Raw genomic sequence first — 27,418 nt, 5'->3', positions numbered from 1 at the left:
GCTAGGGACATGTCAAACACTCAACAGGCATTGCCTCATTTAATTGTCACAATAGCAGCAACCATCTCAGATCCCATTTCATAGATGAGAAAATTGAAGCTTGCATGGACCACAGAATTTTCTCACAGGTACTAAAGGATTGCGCTGGACTCAAAGTTGAATGTTGGATGCCTAACTTCAGAAACTGTGGTTATAACCACGGTATGGTATGCCACCTCTTTATAATAAGAGTAAATGTGTGCCATAGAGACAAGTTAAACAATGCAAATGAACAGACATAAGGCAATGAAAGTCATCTAGGACTAGACATTATGAACTTGACAACCCTCTGGATGTCTGTGGGGTGATGCTGTGGGGTTTTTGTTCCTCGCTTTGTTTTCTAGAGATTTGTGTTTTCATTTAAAAATTTTTTTATTTCTTTTTTTCTTTTTGAGGCAGGGTCTCAATCTGTCACTCAGGCCAGAGTGCAGTGGCTTGATCACAGCTCACTGTAGCCTCAATATCCTGGACTCAAACAATCCTCCCACCTCAACCTCCCAAATAGCTGGGACTACAGGTGCACACCAACATGACTGACTAATTTTTGTAATTTTTTTCTTTTTTTGTAGAGATAGGGTCTCATTATATTGCCCAGCCTGGTCTCAAACTCTTGCCTAGGCCTCTCAAAGTACTGGGATTACAGGTGTAATCCACCTAGAATTTTTCTTTTTTTGAGACGGAGTCTCGCTCTGTCACCTGGCTAGAATGCAGTGGCGTGATCTTGGCTCACTGCAACCTCCGCCTCCTGGGTTCACGTCATTCTCCTACCTCAGCCTCCCAAGTAGCTGGGATTACAGGTGTGGGCGACCACACCCAGCTAATTTTTGTGTTTGTAATAGAGATGGGGTTTCACTATGTTGGCCAGGATGGTCTCGATCTCCTGACCTTGTCATCTGCCCACCTTGGTCTCTCGAAGTGCTAGGATTATAGGCGTGAGCCATCACCTATAGTGATTTTTAAAACAGTATTTCTCGTTCCTAAACATCTTTCCATGTCAACAACTATATTTTTACAAGATTATTTTAAATAAGCATACTTGATTCCATTTAATAACAAGCTTAGTGAACTCAACCTAATCTCCCACTCTTGGATATTTTTAGTTTTTCCACCATTTCTCACCATTAAGAACAGTCTCATAGCTAAATCTTTTTACATGTCCTAATTGCTTCCTTGGTAAACTCCTAAATGTGGGAGATCAGAATCAAACAATATAAAAATTTTAAAAATTACTACTATACAATGCTGCAAACATCCCAACTTTACATCCCCACGAGACTGCCTGAGAGTAAGTACACTCCTTTCCCCACATGTACAGCTAAGTTCACTGTCAGCCTTTTAGGTTTGACTTTTTCCAAGCCTGTAGGTGACAAAGAATATCTTGTAGGTTTTTGAATTTCCATTTACTTGACTGTCTGTAAAGCTAACAGTTTTTTTTCTATATGTATTTCTTCAGTGAATTTTGCATCATTTGGTAATTTTGCATTTTGCATCATTTGGTAAATTTTACATTTGGACATTTTGCATCATTTGGTAATTTTCTATAAAGTGCTTTTTTATTGATATCTGTATACCTTTTAAATATCAAGGATATCAACATATCAAAGATGGCAAACATTTTTACCCAATTTGTCATAAGCACGTTAAACTTTTAGTAATCGTTTTTTGCTGTACCAAATGAAATACATTTCCTATTTTCTTCTTTCTACTACTCTCCCATAAATTCCTGAAGTTGGAATATCTTTGGAACTATGAGCTCTCACACTCATAGCCACGTTTCTTCCAAGGGCTTCACTTCTCACAGTGACTTGACAACAAGTAGAAGTCAGGAAGTTTCTGTTCCATGAAATGGAAATTCCACACTGGCAATAACCAATGGATTTTCCTCAGTTGTTAGAGAACCCACAACTTAAGGAACCAAATGCAGACTACTAGATACTGCACAGCAGGGATGGTAAATCAGTATCACCTTGCCTGACAATATTGATTGACTGGTCCTGGCTGTCTTGGATACTGACAGCCATCTGGGCCTCTGCAATGAACTGAAAAATTCTGCTGGGGAGTCTGTGGGGAGGAGGTGCCAGGCACACAGTCCATGGGCAAATTGTCTGTATTAGTCCGTTCTTACACTGCTATAAAGAGCTACCTTTGACTGGGTAATTTATGAAAAAAAGTTTAATTGACTCACGATTCTACAGGCTTAACAGGAAGCATGACCAGGAGGCCTCAGGAAACTTACAATCATGGCTGAAGGGGAGGCAAGTATCTTCTTCATATGGCAGCAGGAGAGAGAGAGTGAGGGGAATGTTTAAAACCTCACACACACATGAGATCATCAGATCTCATGACAACTCACTCACTATCATGAGAAGAGCATGGGGAAATCCGCCCCGTGATCCAATCACCTCCTACCAGATCCCTTCCCCAACACTGGGAATGGCAATTCAACAAGAGATTTGGGTGGGGACACAGAGCCAAACCATATCACTGTCACACAGAAAGGTGTAGGGTGTGTCCAGACACTATGAGGAGATAAGGAGTGTTCCTAAAAATTGTGCTGTGACAATAGGCATGTTCTGGGATTGTTTTGGACAGAAAGAATGTATGGTCACCCCAAGCATAGGGAACAACACAGTAGCAGTGGAAAACCAAAGTCCAGAAGGCTTACAGGAGTCAGTCAGGGTCACACAGCTGCTGAATGTAGAGCTGGCTTTGGACTCAGCTCATCTCCCAATGTGCCAACCTGCTGTGCAGCCTCAGGCAGGTCCCCTCATGTCTCTGGGTCTTATATTCCTCTCTATAAAATGAGCAGTTGTAGCTTAAGAAATTCTAATGACTTTGATAATACAGTTCTCTGCTCTCCACCCACCGGACTTTTGACACATTTTGTGAAAGCCAGCCACTCAGTGGGCACCTGCTACTTTTCTTCTCTCCCTGCCCTTGCTAGGGCTCCAAGGGAGGTCGGGCACAGGAATGAGGTGACACAGCTTTGGCATCTGGGAGGCATGTCTGCTTGTACAGGTTTCGTCACAGTTTTCTTGGGGCCACAGTAGTGGAGTCCTTGGTGGACGTGACCCTGGCACACTTCAGTACACAAGTCATATCACTCTTTTTTTTTTTGAGACGGAGTCTTGCTCTGTTGCCCAGGCTGGAGTGCAGTGGCACAATCTCGGCTCACTGCAAGCTCCACCTCCCGGGTTCACACCATTCTCCTGCCTCAGCCTCCCAAGTAGCTGGGACTACAGGAGCCCGCCACCATGCCTGGCTAATTTTATGTATGTTTAGTAGAGACGGGGTTTCACTGTGTTAAGCCAGGATGGTCTCGATCTCCTGACCTTGTGATTCGCCTGCCTCAGCCTTCCAAAGTGCTGGCATTACAAGCGTGAGCTACCGTGCTTGGTCAAGTCATGTTCTTAACAATTCTCATCTGGCCTCAGGAAACTCAGACCAGAGAAAATGTAACTCAGCCAGTCAAGCCAGGGCCTGGGGAGAAAACTTGGGGATGTTTCTGGGGAAAATGTTGACAAGGTCAGCAGGCTTCCTGGGTAGGGCTGAGTCAGCAAAGAAAGCAAAAATGAGCCCTGCTCTGAAACTTTCACAAGATTGGGGCTATGGAGCCACAGCCTGGTTTTTTATCCTGTCTCTTGTACTTACTAGCTATAACATCTTGAACAAGTAACTTAAATCTTTGTGCCTAGGCATATAAATTAGGAATTTATTCAGCTGCTACTGACAGACATCTTAAGAGCATCTTAAGCATGGGGACATTTATGTCTCCTTTACACACCTTCCAGCATTCTGCTCTGCCATCCTTACTTAGCACATGGATTCCACCTCATGGCCCAAGATGAATGCATGTGCTCTGGCCATCACATCTTTATTCCAAGCAGCAGAGCAGCAGGCAGAATAAAAAAAGGCACTCACATTTCAGAGCTTTTCCAGATGTCCCCTTTTAAGGACTTTTCAGCAGTCCCCTCACATTTTCTTCTTTTACCTTATTGTCCAGAACTTATTCACATGGGTACACCCCACTGCAAGGAAAGTTGATATGTGGCCTTGGCTTGGTGTGCTGATGTCCCCAATAATGTTGGGGTTCTGTTTCTAAAGGAAAAGATGAGAACTGATATTAGGTGGCAAACTTGCAATTTCTCCCCTAGTCAGTTTTTCCAACTGTAAGTTGAGGATTCTAATAGTTCCTACCTCACAGGGGTGTTGTATTCGGTAAGGACTCAATAAACATTAGTTAAATTATTGTACATCAGGAGAAAGTGGAATGCAAAAGACAAATAATATTGGCATTACTATGAACATCGTTTGGACATCACAGACTCCGGGATCCCTAGAACACACTTTGAGAACTGCTGCCTTGACAATCACTTCATTCTTGGGCAGTCTGGCTGGCCAAGTCCTCGTATGACCTTGAAAGGACACAGCCATACTTTTGCCTTTACAAAGTTTGTATAATTTTTGCTCACACGTATGACCTTGTTTTTTGGGAAGATCTTGCACCATCTGTAATGACCTTTTCTGTGTATGTCTTTGATTTTCCATCTTCCTTCTGGCAATTGTAAGGCTATGAGGCCTTATTAGCCTTATACAGCCAATCAAAGGTGACCTTATAACTTTGTCCACCACTGTGCCCCAGCGCCCAGCACATGGAAGGAGTGCCACAGACATAAGCTTGACAGTGCTGAACTCTACCCAAACCTTGTGTTGCTGGAGAACAGTGGAGTTTAAGAAATTCCTCCACCCTTTGTGTTCTGGAAAACACTTAACTACAAAGAACCCTCCTTCTCTATATGACTTAGGTAAGACCCACAAATGCCGCCCTGGTTTACCTATTACAAGGCCAGCCTCAGACCCTCCAAATTCCCTTTCTTTGTCTCATAAATAATTAGTGGAACTGCTTGACCCCAGTGATCAATTGGAACAACGCGCTTGCTAACCAAACTTTGATGAGGCTTCTCTCTTTCCCTAGCCCACTGAATAAACCTTGACTCCACGACAACCTGAGCCAGCATACGCTCTTCCTGAGACTCGGCTGGCCCTCTGACCTACTACCGGATCCCACCACCCTTTCATCCCGCTTCCCCATACTGTGCTCTTTCTAGCTTTGCTACTTTGCCGTGGAAGGAGAACTCTTTCTGTCTAACTCTTGAGATGTTACAGAGCTTACAGTCAGAAGTTCTCCCCATTGCAACAGTCCCTCCCCACACCTTGCAATAATCTTTTGGAATAAACTTTATCCTTACTAAGTCTGGATTTGTTTTTTATTGGACCCACTGAATGAAACAACCATAACTGATCAGAGAGCAGCAATGCTAATCCAGCTTTGCCAATTCCATTGTGACTTTTCTTGCCATTAGTCACACTTTGAAATTCTGATTCCTGGATTTGCCAAACCCACCAGGCCATGGCCAGGCGCCTGGGGTCCAAAGTGCAGCTGGTGGCTGAAAGCCAGGCCTCTGGAATAGACACACTAGGATTTGGATTTTGGTGCTCTCAACTCAGGATTTTAATCCTTTGTCGGGATGCATTTATTTTCCCCAGATAATATGCTTTTTAATTTTGGTTTTCCTTCCTGTATCCTGGGTCAGGTCATCAGAACAGCTCTCCTAATGAGCCCATATTGAATGAGCACCTCTAGACGCCACCACTCAGCTGGACCCTGGAAGTTGCATGGGGGCAGGAGGACTCCGACAATAAATTACAAGCAAATGAACTGGGAAGTACTATGAAGAAACCCTGTTCTCACAGAGCACTAAGGGAGAACCTATGTATACCCGGCAGACAGGGAGAATTCACTGGGAAGACAACTTACTTTGAGGCCTGAGGCTCAGACAGTCCAGTAATGTGAGCAGCTTGAGAGAAGGAGCCTTGACGCCTGTATTAGTCAGGTTCTCCAGAGAGACAGAACCGATAGGAGATATCTATCTATCTACAGATACAGAGTCAGGTCCTCCAGAGAGACAGAACCAATGGGAGATACCTATGTATCTACAGAAAGGTAGGTCCTCCAGAGAGACAGAACTGATAGGAGATATCTGTCTATCTATCTATCTATCTATCTATCTATCTATCTATCTATCTATCTATCATCTATCTATCGATAGGAGGTATCTATTATCTATCCATCTATCTATAGATGTATATATCTATATCTACCTATAGAGAGAGACAGAGAGAGAGTGAGTGAGAGAGGAGATTAGAATTGGCACATGCAATTATGGAGACTGGAAGTCCAGGGACAGGTGGGTCTACAAGCTGGAGACCCCAGGATGCAGATAATATGGCTCAGTGCAGGTCCAAAAACATCAGAACCAGGGAAGCTGATGATGTTACTCTCATTCCAAGGCCAGAGTCCTGAGAACCTGGGGGTGAGGGGAGGGTGTGTAAGTCCTGGAGTCCAGACCATTTTGGGCTTTGTCCACCCAGATTAACAATTCGACTTTTAGTCTAAGTGGGTGTATTAGTCTGTTTTCACGCTGCAGATAAACACATACCCGAGACTGGGCAAAAGAAAGAGGTTTAATGGACTCACAGTTCCACGTGGCTGGGGAGGACTCACAATGATGGCGGAAGGTGAAAAGTGTGTCTCACATGGCAGCAGTTGGAAGAAGAGAGCTTGTGCAGGGCAACTTCCCTTTATAAAACCATCAGATCTAGTGAGACTCATCTGCTATCTGGAGAATAGCACAGAAAACACCCGCTCCCACTATTCAATCACCTCCCACCGGGTCCCTCCCACAACAGGTGGGAACTGTGGGAGCCACAATTCAAGATGAGTTTTGGGTGGGGACACAGCCAAATCCTATCAGCAGGAAGAGGCTTGTGAGATCTTGTTTTAATGTTTGCTTTGTTGTTTAATCTGATTGCAAGTGAGGGTTAAAAACATTTTCAACCTGTTGACCATTTGCATTGTTTGCTGAATTATCTGCTCCTATTCTCTCTGAGGGAGAGTAAGTCTCCCTCAGACCTACTGAGGTCATAGCATCTTTCCTATTCATATGAAGTCTCTCTCAGTGACGGATTTCAATTCTTTGTTGTGTTGAGTTTCTTTTCCCCAGGTTATCTGCTTTTTAATTTTGGTTTCCCTTTTTAAGTAGAAGCTCCAAACTTTGTGCCTTAGTGTGTGAGGATTTTTTTTTTTTTGACGGAGTCTTGCTCTGTTGCCCAGGCTGGAGTGCAATGGCACAATCTTGGCTCACTGCAACCTCTGCCTCCGGGTTCAAGCAATTCTCTGTTTCAGCCTCCCAAGTAGCTGGGATTACAGGCGCCCGCCACCACGCCCGGCTAATTTTTTTTTTTTTTTTTTTTTGTATTTTTAGTAGAGACGGGGGTTTCACTATCTTGGCCAGGCTGGTCTCGAACTCCTGACCTCGTGATCTACCAGCCTTGGCCTCCCAGAGTGCTGGGAATTACAGGTGTGAGCCACCGCGCCCGGCCAGTGTGTGAGAATTCTTCCATCACTTTTTATCTTAAGAAATCCTCGGCCACCTGACATTTGATAAACATGACTTAAGTTTTCTTAGTCCCTGTTGTCCGGATCCATGTTTTATACTCGTGGATTTCTGTTTTCTTCTCGGGGTGGCGCAATGCCTCCCCTGGTGTGGCCCTCAAAGGCTCAGGAGCGCAGAGCCCGCCACAGAAAGACCCCTCGCCCATCTGCGCCCAACCCTTCCCCGCAGGAGGGCTCAGGGGACCCCACGCTACTGGAATCCGTCCCGAGTCACAGCTACAGATCATTACCCACAAGCGGGGTCAAAGGCCTCTTTACGGGCGAAAAAGCTGCGGCTCAGCAGAAAGCCAAACACTTTGGGAGGGAGGAGCTGAGGTGCTTTAATACCCCGAACCGACGCGAAAACAAGCCAGGGCCAGCGGGGGTAGACCAGGTAGGCAGCTGGGCCGGGCGAGGCCACTTCCGGGTGTGGAACCCTGCCCCCACCCCGAGCCCCGCCCTAAGCCCCGCCCCGGACCCTGTGGTACCGGGATGAGCAGTCAGTGCAGCCAGTCTCGCTCCAGTGCCCGCCCACCGCTGACTTCATTGGCTGCCTCCCCAACCCGCCCCTGCTGATGTTCGTAGCCAATCCCAAGGCGCGGGGGGGCGGCGGCGGCGGCGGCGGCGGCGGCGGCGGCGGCGGCGGCTCGTGGGTTGTGGGTCGCGGGTCTCCTGTCGCCGGTTGGGGGTTGCGGCGGAACCTGGGCGCTGAGGTATTGGGGCCTGGACGAGGGGGCCGCGGTCTGGCTGGGGAGCTGCGCGGGCTCGTGGCGGTACGGCGGCCTGGCCTCGCTCGTGGGTTTGCGGGCGGGCCCCCCAGCCCCCGGACTCCTAGAGGGACCCTCCAGCTGGAGGGGCGGTGACCGCGACTGTCCAGGGCTGGCCCCAGGTGGCTAGGGTTGGGGTCAGAGGTCCTGCCTTATGGAATGTTAAGGCCCCGCCCGTGGAGCCCTGGGGCCGGGCCGCTCCCCATTTTCCTGTGAGCTCTTGTTGAGGCGCTCCATCCTTTCGCAGAAGGGACTCGAGGGAAGCGGGCCTGAGAGCGGCTGCAGCCCCGGAGTTCGGACGCGAAGACTAGCCCCGCCCCCGGGCTGCCACCGAGGTCCTGCAGGTGACCCTCAACCCCTCGAGGACCGCCGGCAGCCTCCCTCCCGTGGGCAGGCTCAGGAGTGCGCGGAGCGGGGTGTGGGCCTGTGGCCATCGAGGGCGTGGGCGGGGAGTAGGGGTCGAGCTGGGGCCACAGGCTGTCCCCTTATGGCCTGCTCCCCTGTGGCTCCTAAGCCAATTTTTTCTGAAGTTGTCAGTCCACGTGTTTGAGATTTCGTTTCTGGAACCTCACCCGAACAATTTGGAGAGAGGAACAGGGATATTGTGGCTTTGGCTGTTGACTCAAGGTGAAAATAAAAACCAGTCATGGGGATGTAATGAATGCAGAGTGACCCGTGAGCAAACTGGACGATTTTCTCCGGCTGACAGGCATTTCTTTTCCCCTTAGTTTGCCCCACATACTATGAGTTAAACTGTTGTCGAAATAAGAGCAGTTTAGTCGCATAGTTCTAAGCAAGAGTCCTTAGCGTTGACCTTCTTATTGAAGATACTTTGCAATGTGTAAAGCATTGAATACAAAATTATTGTGCAAAGGTTCTGAGTTGAAGATTCTCAGTGCATGGAGGCTGGCAGCAGCCTTTTCTTTCCATTGCAAGGATCTCAACTTACTACTCTGTACCAAAAGTAGTTGTTTCTTTACCTATGTGGGTTTGGGGGAGACAGCTATGGATGAGGAATAGGGGCAGAAAAACGTATGCAATTAGAAAACACAAAGGGTTTTTATTCTGCCTATCTTCTTCCATCTCACCCAGCATAAGCACATTCTTTTTTCTACTGATGGTATTTGTTGAGTATTTGCAGTGATTCGGGAAAGGGATACTCTAACAAGACACTTCTCTTTAAACAAGGCGGTGGAGGGATGATTATGCCTTCTGTGGAATTAACCCTCGGGCTTGGTTTTCAGTGAAGAAAATGAGGCACAAGGAATTGTTAACCAAGACCTTCCGAGGCCCAGCTGTCGTCTGTAGGACTCCGAGCAGCCACGTATACACGTTTAAGAATGGCAGTGGGGACTCGGGGGACTCCTCTGAAGAAGAGTCTCACCGTGTGGTTTTGCGGCCCCGGGGCAAGGAGCGCCAGAAGAGCGGTGTCCACCAGCCTCACCAGGCGGGAGCAGGTGACGTGGTGCTGCTGCAGCGGGAGCTGGCCCAGGAGGACAGCCTCAACAAGCTGGCTCTGCAGTACGGCTGCAAAGTAAGACTCCCCTCAGGGGCTGTGCCGCACTTCGTTTCAAGGAACACGGGGAACTCACTGCAGGGTGAGGGCTCTTGCTGCCCTTCTTAACCCTGCCAGGCCATCAGGAGAGGCCTGCTGTAGCAGCCAAGGACTCCCCTATTTAGCCAGAATTGGAAGGCAGAAGGGGAGTACGTTTAGTTCCTAACCCTGGCCCCCAAAGAGTGAGGGTTAGTACATTTCCTTCTCTGCAGGGGACTTCTCCTTTTTCTGTTTTCTCCACACTGAAATTCTGAAACCTTTTTTCTTCTTTCGAGCACATTTTATTTTAGACCTAATGGGGCTGGAAATACCAGGCAGAATTTATCCCAGATTTCTATGGTATGCTTGCTTTTCTTGCTGCTTTTATTTTTCTGAACCTTTCTTGGTGGTAGCTTACTTGACTGGTAAAGTTTTACATTATTTCTTTTAGAACTGCATGATCTTTTGTATGCTGTGTATCTGTGTAACCCTGTTTTTCTCTTTAATTATGTTTTTAGCATTCAGAGTGATTAACAATGGCAAAGTAAGTAGGAAAGTATTTCTAGAATTGCTGCATTTTCTCCTAGATTGTAACTATTTCACTTTGCTAACACTGCTACAAATTTCTATGGCTTTCTCTAAGGGTATATAAGCTACTTAATTTTAAAAATCTCTTTCTCATACAAGTGTCTTATCTAACAAGGTCCAAATGTCTAAAACATGTTGTGTGGGGTGTTGCAGTCTTTCCCAGGGAAATAAACAGGTTGGTCTCCGGGGACACATAGTGATCTTTAAATTGTACTAACATTTATATTTGACTCCGATAAACAGCTTCTGCAGGCATACTGTGTGGCTTACAGAACATGGGCTGAAAAATGAAGCCTATCCTACAAAGACTGGAATAGATGGAGTAGGCTTCTTGGTATGGTGATGTCTAAGTCTGTAAAGAATATATAAAGCCTTTGATAAGTGATCAGTTTTCCTATTCGAAGTAAGTAAATTTGCTCTTAGTTTGTTAAAGGCAGAGACAGAAAAATCTCAAGGGTCTCATGCATTAGATTCAGGACATAGTAAATTAAAAATGTCCCCTACTTCGATTCAGTTACAATAACAGCAGTTGCTGAATAATTAAAATAATGGAAATGATTGATTTGAATATCTGTTGGCTGTATTTCTAGTTTAAGTGGACTTACGTGTTAAAAGTTTAGAGTTCATCTCTGATGCATTTGGAAAGTTTTCAAACATTAATTTGAGGGAGGGGTTAGTTACCCTTTGACTTAAATTTCCCCCTGCTTGTTAAATCTTAGTGTTTGCTTATGAGAGGAGTTTGTCATGAACTTTGTTATTTGATAAAACTCACAGCATTAGTCCTTTTTCCTGACAGTTAAGTACAGTAAGTCACTTTTATTTAATAAGTTTATATGCCCCACAGTGTTTCTGGGAAAGAAAATGCTGAGGGCGTATCTCTCAACTTTATTACAGGTAAACTGGACTCTGAGTGTGTCTGCAGAGCTGGCTGAGGCTGTGTGTTTGGTGAATGTTAACATCTCGCAGCTACTTAGTTCTGGCATGAGGGGGAAGGCAGGCAGATGGGGGCACTATTGCCTCAAAAGTTAAAGGTGGAAAAGGCTGCAACATTCATTTTAGTGCCATGGTTGTTTCACCTAAAGGATTTTTTTGCAGTTACACTTTAAAGTTTAAGAAAGATCTGTTTTTCAAAACTGATCTTAAATTGTTCAAACCTATAAATCTTTAGGAATATCTGATTACTAAACTATATATTGAGGCTGAGTGAAAGCCAAAAAGAAACTTTCAGCCTAAACTAACGTTGTGTATAGCTGCAGTTTTCCAGTCTTCATCAGATTAAGTGAAGAGGGCTTGAATCATCACCCTGAAAGATTAAGAGCCACTTTTGGAATGTTATTTTAAGGGGCTTCACATATTTTATGATGTTTGTCTTCATGCTTTCCTAGGTTGCAGATATCAAGAAAGTCAACAACTTCATTAGAGAACAAGACTTATATGCTTTGAAATCTATTAAGATTCCAGTGAAAAACCATGGGATCCTAACAGAGACCCACAAAGAACTAAAACCCCTTCTGAGCCCATCTTCGGAGACCACAGTGACTGTGGAACTGCCAGATGCAGACAGAGCAGCCGCAGGTACCGATGCCCAGGCCAACCAACTGATGGATTTCTTTAAGGGGATTGACCAGAATATTGAGCGTGCAGTGCAGTCAGAAATCTTTTTACATGAAAGTTACTGCATAGACACCTCGCATCAGCCACTGCTCCCGGCTCCTCCGAAGATGCCAATGAATGGTGCAGATTGTGGCATTCAGTGGTGGAATGCTGTTTTCATCATGCTTCTAATTGGTATTGTCTTGCCCATCTTTTATTTGGTTTATTTTAAAATACAAGCTAGTGATGAGACCCCTAATAGCTTGAACACAACTGTCATCCCCAATGGCTCGATGGCAATGGGTACAGTTCCAGGGCAAGCCCCTAGACTAGCAGTTGCAGTGCCAACCATCACTTCTGCAGACAGCCAGTTCAGTCAGACCACCCAGGCAGGGAGCTAAGCTTTGTTTTTACAGAATCAGGCCAGCTTTAGCAGTTGGCTGTTGATGTACCTCAGCTGTCATTGGCAATGTCCTAGGGTTGCTGCATTTTGCTTCCTGGGAAGGATGGACACTTTTCAGAAGTCATTGCAGTATTCTCAATTGCACTGGCCCTGGGAATGGCCTTGCCCAGTCTAAGCCGGCAGGATCTAAGATAGCAGCGACCTCAGCCTCTATCCAGAGAGGTGCAGCAAGAGAGCCATTTCCATGTGACGTTTAGTGGACTGGCCATGTGTTCATAGCAGCACTGTGTGGGACCCCAAGTTGGACATGCTCGGAGGGAGAGAAATGGCCTCTGTCAAGGGACCTGCAGTGTGAGAGCCAGTGGGATCTGCACGGATCGCGGGGCTGTCGCTGTATCCTCACTTGCTGTGGAGTGGGGATTGGCTCTGAGAAGAAGTGTTCTCTGTCTCCCTGGCAAAGGTGCTGTGAAATAGTCTTGGCATGCCACCCTGTTTTAGAGAGTGACAATTACAGTCGGGACACGCCTACTTCATATTGGCCCCTCAGCCTTTTTGAAGCAATGCCATTTCTAGAGTTGAAAAAGCCCCGGACTCAAACTGCTGCACTGTTGAATAAAGGGCAGTCCTGCTCCTGTCCTTTTAGAGCTGCTTAGTGTGACACATAGGCATCTCCCAGGCCAAGCACACACAGGCTGTGCCCAGTTCCGCAGGAGCTGTCCCACAGTGTGGCTCCCTGGATTCTCCATTTGGCCTTCTCAGAAGGAGCTCTTGCTGGCCAGTGTTTGGAGGGGAGGATGAGTGCCTGTCACTGAGGCCCCACCATGGGTGGCGTCTGAAGCTGGGCAGTCGCCAGGCCTGCGCTGAGAGCCGCAGTCCCTGTGCACACCTAACGTGGCATGCCACCTGCTGCTTCCCTGGCTGGGTTCTTCGGAGCTCCAGAGCGAAAAGGCCGCTTAGTCCTTTTTCCGTGGGTGATGCCCCTAGAATAACACAATATACAATGTAACTCACAATATTACAGGACCAAAGGCTTGATGGAGGGGCTAGAGGCGACCCTTGTGAAAGGCGATCGGAACACCTGAGGGAGGAAGGGCTTGCAGTTTTCCCAGCCCTTCTTGCTGCCAAGGCAGCAGTGGTGCTGTGGATGGGCTGGGGACTGCTGGGCAGAGCCTGCTGCTGCTTGGGAGTTGGTGCTACCCTGTGGCATGGAGGGGTAGAAGGGACTGAGGTGGCTGTTGGCCCAGCCTCCAAGAGTGCTGGACAGGAGGCAGACACTGCCCAGATGCCGGGTGGTGGGACAGTGATGGCCTTTGACGCATGAGGCCTGGAGAGAAGTTTCAAAGGTCTCACCATGTAAGAGTGATTTCCGATTTCTCTCCTTTCAGTTGTGTGAAAAAAAATTGACCTGGGTTCCATTAGCAAATCTAAATCATCTTCAGTCTTAAATTAGAGACCAGAATGATCTTCAGGATAAAAAGAACTTCTGAATCTTTGCAATAGGAAATATTTTGGTCATGCAAGTGCTTTTCCAGCCAAATGTCTGTTCTCCATGTCACTGAGGGCCACAGATTCCTCTAACATCTGTCACTGTCACTTCACCAGGCAGGCCTTGGAGTTCCATGGCAAAATCGCTTTTGTCAGACAAAGAATGTATCCTTTACTTTTCTCAGATGGAATAAAAATCATTTCTTCTGTGAAGGAAAATTGATTCCTCCTTTTTATTTTATTTGTTTATTTAATTTTTTTTGGAGACAGTCTCACTCTTTGTCTCAGCCTCCCAAGTAGCTGGGATTACAGGCACACATCACCACGCCTGGTTAATTTTTGCATGTTTAATAGAGATGGGGTTTAGCCATGTTGGCCAGGCTGATCTCAAACTCCTGACCTGCCCACCTCGGCCTCCTGAAGTGCCAGGATTACAGACATGAGCCACTGCACCTGCCCCAACCTTTTAAAATTTGGGGATAATTTAGCATTAAAAGATGCGGGACGCTGCTGGAGAAGATGGAGGTGTCTATCAGGAGTGAGGCCTGTGCCTGTCCCCTGCACCTGGTCACCAACTCGGGGCTTGTACTGTGCCGAAGGTTACTCGGACAGGTGCGGGACAAAGTGGTAACCAGTGCTCTAGGGATGATTGATCGCTGACTGAGCTATATACAGGCTTTAACATTGCTTTATTAGGTGTACATAAGAAATACACAATACTCACTTCCTATTCCATATATTACTACATTTTCAGCGTCTTTGGGGAGTGAATGTTTTAGAGAAATAGTTAGGTTTGCTATCTAGTCTCCAGTCTTTTTGGTTGGACTATAGTGCTGAATGTTGAAGCCCAAGGAATCTCCATTGTCAAGAAAATGACGCTTTAATTTTACTCTGGAGAGACAAAGCTGCAGGGACTAAGCAGACGCCCCAGGGTCACTCAGAACTTCCACTGCCCAGCAGAGGTGAGGAAGGTGTGGCCCAGCCTAGGTGCATGTTGGGGGAACAGTCAAGGCTTTGCCAGGCAAGGTCTTCTGCACTGCAGTGGGTGGAGTGTGGAGGGGAGGGGTGACAGGGGACATGTCTGAAGTCATGGAATTAAGAGCCACTTGGGGTAGGGCGTGGTGGCTCACGCCTGTAATCCCAGCACTTTGAGAGGCCAAGGTGGGTGGATCACTTGAGGTTAGGAGTTCGAGACCAGCCTGGCCAATATGGTGAAATCCCCTCTCTACTAAAAATACAAAAATTAGCTGGGCCTGGTGGTGTGGGCCTGTAGTCTCGGTTACTTGGGAGGCCGTGGCACAGGAATGGCTTGAGCCCAGGAGGCAGAGGTTGCAGTGAGCCGAGATCTGGGAGACAAAGCGAGACTTAGGAAAAAAAAAAAAAAAAGCTAATTGAGACAGTGGAAGCCTGGGCTCAGCTGTAGGAAAGGCCCAAAGAGCCATGACCATTTCCTCTTTGGGAAAGACTGGGCTGCAGCAACAATCATATAAGCCATGGTGCTCCCTGGATGCCATAGTGTTCTAAGAGCTTCATACGCTAACCCACTTTACCTTCACTACTTCCCCACGAGGCAGGCACTTCTATCCGCATTTTACAGATGGAAAAAGTAAGCTGCCTACAACCACACAGCTAGTAAATGGGGGTGTTTGGGAGCCTGTGCTCTTAATCCCTTTCTGCTCTGCCACCTGCTTGACAGTCCACTGTGGGCCTGAGGTAGGACACCCATGGCATGATCCAGGCTCACAGAACATGGGGGATGCTCAAGGTCTCCCAAGTCGGCTTCAGGAGGGGACAGCAGAGAAAATTTCTACTGGCCTACCTGGGGTACTGGCCTCACAGTGATAAGAAAAGTTAGATCCATTGCCTGAATCGCAGTAATTGTAGAATCAGCATTTACCTGCCCATTTTCTTGGTGCAGAATCAACTGGATTTAGCCTCTGAGCCAGTGAACCAGGCCCCTTGACTTTGAGAAACAGAGACTGTCAGGAAAGGAGCCTCCCTTAGCTGCTTCCCTCCCAGCACTTAATGCCTTGCGACAGCTCTTCCAAGCTTATTTCCAGAGACAGGGTATGACTGGCTTCAGGCCAGGCAGGGGAATGGGGCTGGGGAGAGTGTGGATAGCATCCACCTTGCCTGTTCTCCAAGTTTGGTAGAGTGGAGCTGCTGTGAGGAAAGGTAGCCTCCTTGCTCCTGCACTGCCAATCAGACCCCGTTGCCCCTGGAAGGACCAGTGTGGTGATGAAGTGCAGCTCCAACCTGTGACCTGTTTCCCTTCCCATTCCTGCTCAGAACTTGCAGGGAGATTGCACCACAGTGCCAGTGAGGAGACAGGGAGTCCTTACCACAACCTAGGGGAGGCTTTCTCACACCTTTGGAAAACACTGGGTTATTGTACATCACCATTTCACTATCCTGAATAAGGAACATGGGCTACTTTCCATCCATCCATCCATAACCTTCCAGAACACCAATTATACCAAGAGGTGATGGGATAACATGACATGGCCCCTGCCCTCAAGGTGCTTATAACCTAGTGGGATAAGACCTATGCCAGGGCTGGGCGTGGTGGCTCACGCCTGTAATCCCAGCACTTTGAAAGGCTGAGGTGGACAGATTGCTTGAGCCCAGGAGTTCGAGACCAGCCTAGGCTGAACATGGTGAAACCCCATCTGTATCGAAAAATTACAAAAATTAGCCAGGCGCAGTAGCATGCACCTGTAGTCCCGGCTACTTGGGAGGCTGAGGTGGGAGAATGGCTTGAGCCTGGGAGGTGGAGGTTACAGTGAGCTGAGATTGTGTCGCTGCACTCTGCCTGGGCATCGGAGCCAAACCCTGTCTCAGGAGAAAGAATGAAACTTTTAAAAAAGACCTATGGTAGAGAAGAGTTATGGTAGAACATGCGATGCCCCACAGAGGGAAATGTATGACAAGTGGTTAATAAAACAAAGGGTTTTCTGGAGGAGATGACATTTCCTTAGTCAACATATGAAAGAAGGCTGGGATTTAGTAATATGGCAGTGTATGGTTCTTTTCAAAGAACACTGTTGAGTGTGAGCGAAGGCCTAGAGGCTGGAAACGGGGGACTATGTAGACAGGGAACTATGAATAGTCTGGTGGCCTGGCATGAAGGAAATGTAAACGGAGCTGTGGGAAAATGCTGTAGTACTAGTTTGAGGCCAGGTTCTAGGCAGCCCTGAATTCCACATTGAAGTGATCTGGACATGATTTGATGGACAGTGGGAAGCCATTGAAAGGCCTGCAGAAGTAGAGAGTTGATGAGCACTGAAAGGAAGAATGGTAGTCACAGTTTTGGAGAGGCTTGGTTGGAGGAGTGGAGACCTTAAGAGGTGATTGTCTCAATTTGTACTCATGGGATTTTAATTTATAGAGGTGATGCATGACAACGTGGAGACATTGCTTCTTCCTAATGTCATCGCAAGAAATTTTACTACTAGTAATTCTCAGGAGAAGGGGGCACACCAGGCCCCACAGGGCCACATGGGGGATGCACCAATGTTGGTCAGGAGGCAGAAAGGAGCCAGGGGCACGCTCAGGCCACAGTCTTCATTGTGTTTCTGTGGGAAAGGGAAGGCAGGGCAGGGAAAACAGTCTAGTGCTGGGAGCAGCAGTCTCTCCTCAGTCAGCAAGGCCCCCAAAGCCAGAGCTTCAAGAATACAGAAGATAAGAACCAGTTTCTACAATAAGAAGGAGTTAATACAATTGGCTTTGTGAGGAAGGGATGCCGAACAGACAGATGCAGAATCTAAGAAAGCCCAGAACAGTGATGCGGCTCAGAACTGGCAATGTGATTCTGAGGAGCCTTGGTGTGGCTTTCTTCATATTTCTGTTTGGGACTCATTGTTTCTTGGATCTGTGGATTTATATAGCTTCATCTAATTTGGACACATTTTAGCCATTATTTCTTTGAAAACTTTTTCCTCATCATTTGCCTTCAATTATAGAGCTCATTTATATTTTCTTCTGTTTTATTTTGGATAGTTTCTATTGCTGTTTTCCTTTGTAGTGTCTGTCTAATCTATAGTAATTCCATTCAGTGCATCCTTTTTTTTTTGTTTTTTTTTTGTTTTTAGACAGAGTCTTGCTCTGTCACCCAGAGTGGAGTGTACTGGCGTGATCTTGGCTCACTGCAACCTCTGCCTCCTGGGTTCAAGTGAATCTCCTGCCTCAGCTTTCCAAGTAACTGGAATTACAGGTGTGCACCACCATGCCTGGCTAATTTTTGTGTTTTTAATAGAGATGAGTTTTTGCCATGTTGTCCAGGCTGGTCTCAAACTGACCTCAAGTGATCTGCCCACCTCGGCCTCCTAAAGTGCTGGGATTAGAGGCGTGAGCCTTCAGCCTGGCCCAGTGCATCTTTTACTACAGGTCTTCTTAATCTCTAAAGGTTCTATTTGGGTCTTTTAATCTTCTATTTCATCATTGTGTTTATATATTCTGACACATGGAGCATATTTGTAAATAGTTGTTTTAATGTCCTTATCTTCTAATTCCATCATTTATGTCATTCTGGGTCCATTTGTTGATCTCTCCCTCCATCTGCCTCCCATTATAGATCGTATGTTCTTGTTTTTCTCCGTGCGTGGTAATTTGTTGTTGGATGCTAGACATGGTGAATTTTATGTTGTTGGATGCTGGATTTTGTTGTCTTCCTTTAGTTTGTACTTTGTCCTGGGGCATGGTTACTTGGAATCAGTTCAGTCTTTCTGAGGCTCACTCTTCTGCTGTGTTAGGGCAGGTATAGGGCAGCGTGTAGTGAGGACTCATTCGGCCCTGCTCCCAGGGCAATGCCTTCTGAAGGTTTTTTCAGTCCTCCTGTGGTGATGCCTATTGTTTTTTTTTGAAACGGAGTCTCGCTCTGTCACCCAGGCTGGAGTGCAGTGGCGCGATCTCGGCTCACTGCAAACTCCACCTCCTGGGCTCACGCCATTCTCCTGCCTCAGCCTTCTGAGTAGCTGGGACTATAGGCACCCGCCACAACACCTGGCTAATTTTTTTGTATTTTTAGTAGAAACGGGGGTTTACCATGTTAGCCAGGATGGTCTTGATCTCCTGACCTCATGATCTGCCCACCTTGGCCTCCCAAAGTGCTGGGATTACAGGCATGAGCCACCGTGCCTGGTGATACCTTTTTAAGATTCTCCGAATGCTGTGTGTGTTAGGAGGCCTCATGACCTGACACACACAGCCTTGATAACCTAGTTAATAATCACCTAATAATCTATCTGGTGGGAACACAGAGTATTTCTGGCCCTGGGTAAACTCTAGGAATTGTCCTGCCTACTTTTTATATTGGCTCTTTTCCTTGACTCTGTTATTTCCTCACATGCATGTACAGCCAAACACTTGGGGGAATCTCTGCCCAGCTTCCCCCTCCCCAGTACTGTGCCCCCACAAATTCTACATGCCTCAGACTCCCTGAACTCCAAACTCCATCTCCTCAACTTGGCAAGACCACCTGGCTCTGTCCTAAGGTTTGCAAACCCTCCAGGCAGTGAGCTGGGGCACTCATCAGTTTCACCTGGTTTATTTCTAGTCTCTGAGAGATCACTGTCCTGCACTGCCTGCTGTCCAAGGCCTCATATATTTTGTTGGATTCTTTAAGGTGAATGAATACACCTGGTTGCTGTTATTCTAATATGGCCAGAAGCAGAATATAATAGGCCAGGGTCAGGGGAGGGGCAGCCAAAATGGTGGCATGATGGGGCAAGACTGGTTCTGAGGCAGGGCCAGGGGAGCAGGTCTGTCAGTGGACTCTAATTTGTGAGCCTGGACTGGATCATGGGACAGGAAGCCAAAAGGGGCAGATTTTCTTAGAAAGACTTAGGAACAAATCCACTAAATTCCATGCACTGTGAAACGGACAGCTGCTCTGGAGGTGTGTGGTTGACTTAGTTCAGTCAACATGATAGCCCATGTACCAGTCATCCAGGCAGTGGCAGTGTCACCCTGGCTCCTTATTGCCACTTTGAGATCACTGCTCCTCCCTCCTCCCTAAATCCTCCAGCTTCTTTGAAGCACGTGTTATCAGAACACAGTTCCTGCCCCATTTCCTTGTTGCATCATCTACAGATCTCCTGGTCGCTTCCTCTCCTTCTCTGATGACTTTAGCACCCGTCTTCATTCTTAATATCCCTGCAGGTCAGTGCTTCCCCATCTTCTTCAGGTTGTATCACATACAGAAAAGAATCAAATATGTCTAGCACCCCGAGGTAAACCAGAGGGGATCTGACGATCTTCACATGAACCTTACTGTCTTAGCTAGACAAAGGGGGCAGTGATAGTTTTGTTCTGTTTGGTTCATTTTTGAAGCGGGTGGTAGAAAAGCATGCTTCTATGCTGATAGGAAAGATCTAGGAGACAGGGAGAAATTGATCCTGCCAGGAAGAGGGGATAGTTGCAGAAGCGAAGACCTTGAGAAGGAGATGATGAGACCCAGGATACAACACAGAAGGCTTGGGCTTAGATAAGGGCACCAAGGTCCCTCGACAGCGCCTGGAGGGAAGATTCCTGGATATCACGTGGGAAGGTGAGGTCGGTCTCATCAGATTGCATCTATTTTCTCAATGGAAAATGTAAGAGGAAGTAACCAGCTGAGAAGAGAAGGAAGTGGTCTTGGAGGTGTGAAAGGAGAGGAGATGCAGTAAAACAGTTATGTCTGAAAGGGAGGAAGCCAGCATGCTAGGGAGTTGCAGCTGCATCTCTGGGCAGTGTTGAGAGCCATTTACAATTCGTGGTCATGAGGAATGAAAATAGAAAGTCCAGAATTAGCCCCTTTACTCAGTGGAGTAAAGATGAACATTTTAATGAATGGTAGTGGGACAAGTTGAGAGCCTTTACATTTTTGTATTTTTCTTTTGTAGAGAGGAGGTCTTGCTGTGCTGCCCAGGCTGGTCTTGAATTCCTGGGCTCAAGCAATCCTCCCACCTCAGCCTCCCAAAGTGCTGGGATTATAGGTGTGAGCCACCACACCTGGCCATAGAGAGCCTTTTGTAAACACATAAAATTAGATCCATATATAAGAACAAATTCCAAATGGATCAGCAATCTAAAAGTAAAAGATGAAACCATACTAGAACAAGAATACATGGGTGAATTCCTCTCTAACCTTGTTTTATGGAAAGTATCTCCAAATGTAACTCAAAATCTGCAAGCAATGAGATTGATAAATTTGACTCCATAAAAATAAAATTTTGCATGACTAAAGTACCACAAAAAAGTTATTCATAGCACATACACCAGAGGGTCAATATCCCTAATATAAAAATACCCCTTACAAGTTGGGGAATGAAAATAAAAAAATCTAATAGAAAAATGGGAAAAAGGAACAGAAATTCACACACTTGAAAGAGATTAAAATGTTCTCAAACATATGAAAAAAATGCTCAATTTAAGGCAAATTACAACATTGAGATACACTTCTTAGACTGGTAAAAATAAAAAATATGACTGCACTCTGTTGGCAAGGATGTCCGCATCCACTACTGGAGGAAATGCAAATTGATACATCTCTGGAGGCAAATTTGGCAATACCTTGCAAAACTACACGTGAACTTCCTCAGCAATCCCACCTCTAGGAATCTATTCTGAAGATACATCCTTAAAAATACAAATATACATATGTGTAGGGCTATTCACTGACGACTGCAGAATATTGAGAACAGCCTAAATGCCTGCATATGGGTTAGCACTATGGTACATCCACATCGTGGATGAGAACATCCATGAACTGATCACTCTAAGGAGTGATTACCAGATAGACTATTAAGTGGAAAAAGCAAAGCTACTTATTTGTACAAGTACAGGAAGGCTTAAACCAGAAACTAAGGAGACTAGTTATCTATAGGGGTTGGTGGGAGAGGCAAGGATAGGAATAGGCTAGCAGGGGTGAAAAGAGAATGTTCTTCTGAGCATCTTTTTTGTATAGCTTGGAAACACAGTAATGTTTCAGATACTATTCATATACCCCTCAAAATAAATCATTAAAACCAACTAGGATGGGGAAGGTTGCCGAAAGTGAAATAAAACACGAACAGATAAAGCTAACCATGTCACAAATGAGTAAGATAACTATACTGAAGGGATTGGGAACGACATGTAACTGGAAACCACTGTCTTGACTGGATAGTGTAAGGCCAAAGGCAAAACCACAAAACCACATAAATGCTCTCATCTAGTCAGTCAATGTGTGTTACCTACACGGGTATGGGCAGTTCTGAAAATAAGTACGCACTGGAACTGAACAATAAGTAAAAGGACCATAGATAATAAGAGCTGGGTTCCCTACCACAGGAGAAAGAAGTTACAAATGAGGCAAGGCTAAAAGGAACTCTGGGGCATTGAATTGGAATCCAAAGCATTAGTGGAAACCATGGCTTTTGACACATTTAGGTAATTAGGAATATGGGTGTGTGTGTGTGTGTGAGCACAACTACATGTATTTCCTTGTTGTGTCTGCAGAAAGAGCCCGAAAGAGGTGCTGTTGTTACCCTAGTAACAATAATCACATCTAGTGCCCAGATCTGGTTTCCAAATACCATTCTCCAATAAAAGGAACCAGGAATTGTGGAAAAATTGGTTGACCCAGCAATACGAGTGTGGAGCATCTTGTGGTGCCAGAAAGGACATGCTAAAGGGGTCGGAGAGACTCAGATTTAACATGGAAGGCCACCTGATCGAGCTCCTAATGGCCAAAGCTGGAACAATTGGAGGAGCAAAATAATGACAGTACTGGATTATAACCCCCAGGAAAAATAAAATCCCTGAGTCCACAATGATATAATGAGTTAAAGAAATGAAAGGGGACAGCTGTTCCTCGCAGCAGAATTCCAGTGAATAAATGTGGAAGAAAACAGGCGGCTACCACAGCTGTAGACAAGATGCAAAATTAGTGGGTGAAAATATAACCCTGCATAGTCTCAAGGTATCTCCCCCAATAGATGTATCAATTACAAAGGGAGAGAGTTTAACTTTTTACATTGAAGAAACCCTGTAGAAACCACTGAACCAAGTGATCAAAGTTAGTGTCACCCAGAATAAGACATCAACATGGACTCCATGATGCATTTAAGGACACATCATTTCTGTGGTATTCTTGCCAAAATGCACAACTTCATTCCAATCATCACATCAGACAAATCCACATTGAGGGGTATTAGACAAAATAACTGATCAGTACTCAAAAGTGTCAAAGATTATACAAGATAAGAAAAGCTGTGACAAGTGACAAAGAGAATGTGGGATCCTCGATCGGATCCTAGAATAGGCATGAGTGGAAAAAATAGGGAGATTCAAGTAAGTTATTTAGTGAAAAATGCTGTATCAATATTAATTTCTGGGTTCTCGTACTATGGTTATGTAAATGTTAGCATTAGGGAAAGCCCGCTGAGGGATATGTGGAAACCACATTATTTTCCCATCTCTCTGTAACTCAAAAGTGCGTTCAAAATGAAGTGTATATAGTAAGAGTAAAAAAAGGGGGGACTGTGTAGTGAAACCAGTTAGTACAACTGATTTCTTTCTTCCACAGCTGCGTTTGCTTTGGTTAGCTAGAAAGCAGGCACATCGTGCATCTGTAAGAAAGTCACTGGAGTGTAGGCCCTGGCCTCTAAGCTGAGTAAGCTGCCCTGTCAATTTGGGTCCTCTGGGAAGCAAGACAGATGAAACTAGGAGCACCAAAGCTTTACACCCCAGCTATGTGCACTTGGGGCTGGGGCTGCCTGGGAAGAGCTCGTCCTCAGCCCAAAGCCTGCAACAGCTGGGATCAGGGCTTACCTCACAGACGGGGCTCAGCAGCTCTCTGTGGGATGAGGACACGAGCCCACTCGACCCAGAACGTCTAGTGTTTTACGCCCCAATCTGAAACCTCCTGGCCCCGTGGAAGATGGGAAGAAACACTCCTCTTCCTCTCAGTTTTACAACTGAGTGGTCCTTGGGGCCGCTTGTGAGCACTGGACCACCCACGGAGCAGGCTGCGGCCCATCAGCTGGCACAGGACTCCGACTGAAAATCATCTTGGCTGGTGCCACAGAATCGGCCTGAAAACAAGATACCGCCTAGAGCAAGGCACCCAGGGGAGCCAAGCAGGACAATGTAATGAATTGATTTTAAGTAGCTGCAGCTGTGATTAGAGTATTTTTAGCCACAGGACTCAACCAGCTTTCAAAACCTGCTAATAAGAGCCCCACTGTAGCCAGCACAAAAATTTAGTTTTCAGTTTAACACCAGGAATCTGCTTAGCTAGGAGCTGGCTTAGAAGGCACATCAGAAGGAGAGAACATTTTCTACTGAAAGTTGAAGATTTTTCATTTTCTAGCTGAATTATGACAAAGGGAGATGACCATTAAGTGCCTGCCAGCATACTGGGACGTACACCTATCATTTTTTAAAAGAAAATTCAATTCATGCCAGTAAATCTGTCTTCTGCTGCCTCTAGCTCAGCTTCATGTATGTATTTTGGGCAAAACTAATCATTTCACACCCTAGACTTTAGAGACACACAGAATCTAATGATAGTTCTAACGTACCCACCCCGTCTAACACGTTTTGGCGTATTTTCTGTGAGCAGCAGTTACTGGAGGCCGAATGGATTCCATTCATCCACAGCGCTGTGCATGCAACAGCTGGATTAGGCCCCGTTGGGACTGCATGGCCCACTGCATCCTACAGGCTCCAGGGCTGCCCAGGAGGGATGGCCTGGGGGCCGACAAGGGGGAGGCGAGTGGGGCGCTGGGACGGTTTCCTTGACCCTGTCTCAACCCAGAGAAAGGGGGCCTGCAGGTGAAAGAGGTCTTCGTGAAAGGAATGAAAAAGGAGAGGGCTTTAGGGGAAGGGGCGCCTGGTGGCAAAGCCAGCGCCGTGTTTCCCCAGGCAAACATGACAGAGTCTCGATGCACAGTAAGAGCCAGTCCGTCTTTACTGGAGTGAGTGCGGGAGACAAACAGTTTACAACAACCTTTAGCATTGTCTTCACCATTTGATAAAAAGTTCACTATTATATTTATTGTATAATGAAGAAAACAACACATTCAGGGAAAATTGAGATTAACTTATTTTCTTAAAAGGTTCATCTCAAGGATGGCAACAAAGTCCAGCTTGTGCCGCCAAACGGTTTTACATGATCAAACCGTGTACAGCTTCTTGTGTGAACTGTTGACTACAAACATTTACCAAATACATAAATCTCTTTTTAAAAAAGCCATTTTAAATATAGCAAAGCAGTGTCTTCTTGCACAGCAAAGTGAAGAAAGTTTCTACAGAGAAATAGAAGTTTTACATTTGTAAAATCTTTTTCACATTCTAATCATCTAAGCTTCTTAAGATCCAATGCCCAGGAGTTTTCAGAGTTTCCTTATTTACTATGTATTTCTTGTGCGCATGATGGTTAATAGAGAAATTATGTTAATGCATTACTAGTTGTCCTTCTAGTTAAAGGAAATGGTAAAACATGTATTGTTCTTTTAGAACAAACCCCTGATTTAGTCTATAACACAATGGACATAATTGGGCTCAAAAGATGGAGTTTTGATTGGGACCACCTGTGTACATACAATGGTGACTTTCACTCGCAGTGGAGTGGCGATTAGAGTACTGAAGAAGTACAGCTGTTGGAAACTGTACTTTAACCAGTGCAATTTACTCTAAGCTTTTTTTGCTTTTGTTTTTTAGTAATAAAATACTTCTGGAGGGATACAATTTTTTTGCAATGGTGTCTCATACAAAACACGAGTCTAAAAGGGTAAGAAAAGACGGTTCTAAAGCAACACCATTAGCGTCGTCCCCACTCTAGGCTGGTTTCCACCCAGAGATGTGGATGTGGGTGTGTTCACACATGAGCGTCTGGGTGAGAGATGTCTGTCAAGTCCATATGCTCCATGCCACACTGGGCGTATGGGAAAAAGGTTAACAGTCAAATATTCAGTTCCTGAAATGGAATACATTGTTACTTGGTCAGTGTAATTTAAATACAAACTCCGAGCCTTGAGTAGTATTATTTTAGAAAACAGTAGTTGTACTGATTATAAACCTGCATAGAAAGAAAGACTATTGAGATACAGTCAGAAAAGCCATCTCATAAGGCACACAAGAAAATAGACAGTAAATGTGAATGTGTTAACTCCTATTCCAATGTACAGCAGAAGTTCATGAACATGCATAAATAATAACGAAGGAATCACTTAACACTTTCAAAGCTATAAATGGTTTACAAAGTGGTAAGGATTATCTTGGAACTTCAGTGTTGGGAGACTGTCTTGTTTGGATTAGGTGTGGTCTTATGAAGAAATGTGCCTGTAAGTAGTTCAGTAAAATAAGTACATTCTTAAAGAAAAATCCTTTCTGAATAAGAGCCAGATGTCTATACTGAAGAGAGGAGACAGCATGTCATCCTCCTTTTTTTGGCCTCTCTCAAAAGTTACTGCCCAAACTGCCATGAGAACAGAACCTCCAGTTTGCAGCCTGTGGTGCGCAGGTTTCTCCTGCACTGATCACACCTATGTGTCAGTCAGGAAATCTGGCTGATGACTTGTCACAAACAGCAAATGAGGAAAATGTCAAAAGGAACATAATTTGGGGGTGGTGGTGAGGGGAACAAAATGTACGTAGAAATTGTAGGTAGCTGCTCAGTATTGTTTAAAATATAAAATAGCAATATTTAAACCCTTGAGTTTTTCAGGAAAAGGAGTATTTAAAAATCTACAATGAAAGATATACAGGACTTTGAATTTTGCTCATGGCACAAGCCCAGTAAGTGGATGAACTTGCTATCATCCATTAGTTGTCTTCCTGAAAGAATAAGGCCTTGTTCAAAATCCAAGCTGAGGGTGGCACTAATTCCAATTAGAATGGCAAGAGTCATGCCAAGGACCGGCACCTTAAGAGCGTTTCTCCCTGCATACCAAAGCTTTCTCTCTGCGATGTGCAGAAGAGCTGATAATGGTAGGATTTTGTAACCAGCTGCATCATTCTGTTTTCAGACGGTCAAGGAAAAAAGATCCCTTTCCCCACAAGTATTTCCCCTAATCATTTACCACTTATAAAACCTTTGTGCTCATCTACTATTTTGCCATTTTCTCTAATATTAATTAAATTAGGTCAGCTTTTTCTACTATATTTTTTTCCTCACAAAAGGCAAGTTTTAAATAATGCCTTATAAAATTTGTTACAACACATTTTATACTTATGCAGGATGAACTTAACACCAATTTTTTTGCCACTTTGCTATTTATGTACACATATAAAATATATAATGATGCTCAACCCATACAGCACAAAGATTACAATGTAACATCACACATTCACCACCAGTGAGGGGAGAAACCCCTTTATACAATCCTCTGAAAAAACTGGGCTAATAATTAAAATCCAAAGTACAGTATATTTAACAAAATAGTAAATATTAAACAGTGAATACTTAATAAAGGACCTCGCCTTTTCCCCCCAAATTGGCGGCAATCCACAAAATATACTTTTAATCTGGTGACCATACAATACATAGG

At 45.4% G+C, this 27,418-nt stretch overlaps 1 protein-coding gene across 4 annotated transcripts; it reads left to right on the top strand.

Moving 5' to 3' along the window:
- Positions 1-8,147: 8,147 nt before the first annotated feature.
- On the top strand, positions 8,148-14,123 carry LYSMD4 (LysM domain containing 4). 4 transcript variants are annotated; one of them, XM_017886895.1, is made up of 4 exons: positions 8,148-8,247; positions 9,546-9,835; positions 10,667-10,757; positions 11,809-14,123. In XM_017886895.1, exons 2-4 carry the CDS (start codon positions 9,642-9,644, stop codon positions 12,415-12,417), a joined length of 894 nt encoding a protein of 297 aa, XP_017742384.1. In that variant the 5' UTR covers positions 8,148-8,247; positions 9,546-9,641; the 3' UTR covers positions 12,418-14,123. The 4 variants fall into 4 exon arrangements, with proteins under 4 accessions (XP_017742384.1, XP_017742385.1, XP_017742386.1 ...); XM_017886897.1 differs by lacking the exon at positions 8,148-8,247 and adding an exon at positions 10,354-10,379 and having other exon boundaries at positions 9,743-9,835; XM_017886896.1 differs by lacking the exon at positions 10,667-10,757.
- Positions 14,124-27,418: the final 13,295 nt, after the last annotated feature.

Source organism: Rhinopithecus bieti, unplaced genomic scaffold (assembly GCF_001698545.2).
Source record: "Rhinopithecus bieti isolate Rb0 unplaced genomic scaffold, ASM169854v2 scaffold_15821, whole genome shotgun sequence".
NCBI classification, from domain to species: domain Eukaryota; kingdom Metazoa; phylum Chordata; class Mammalia; order Primates; family Cercopithecidae; genus Rhinopithecus; species Rhinopithecus bieti.
Note: the sequence above shows the minus strand (reverse complement) of the source record. Positions and strands in the feature narration are given on the sequence as shown.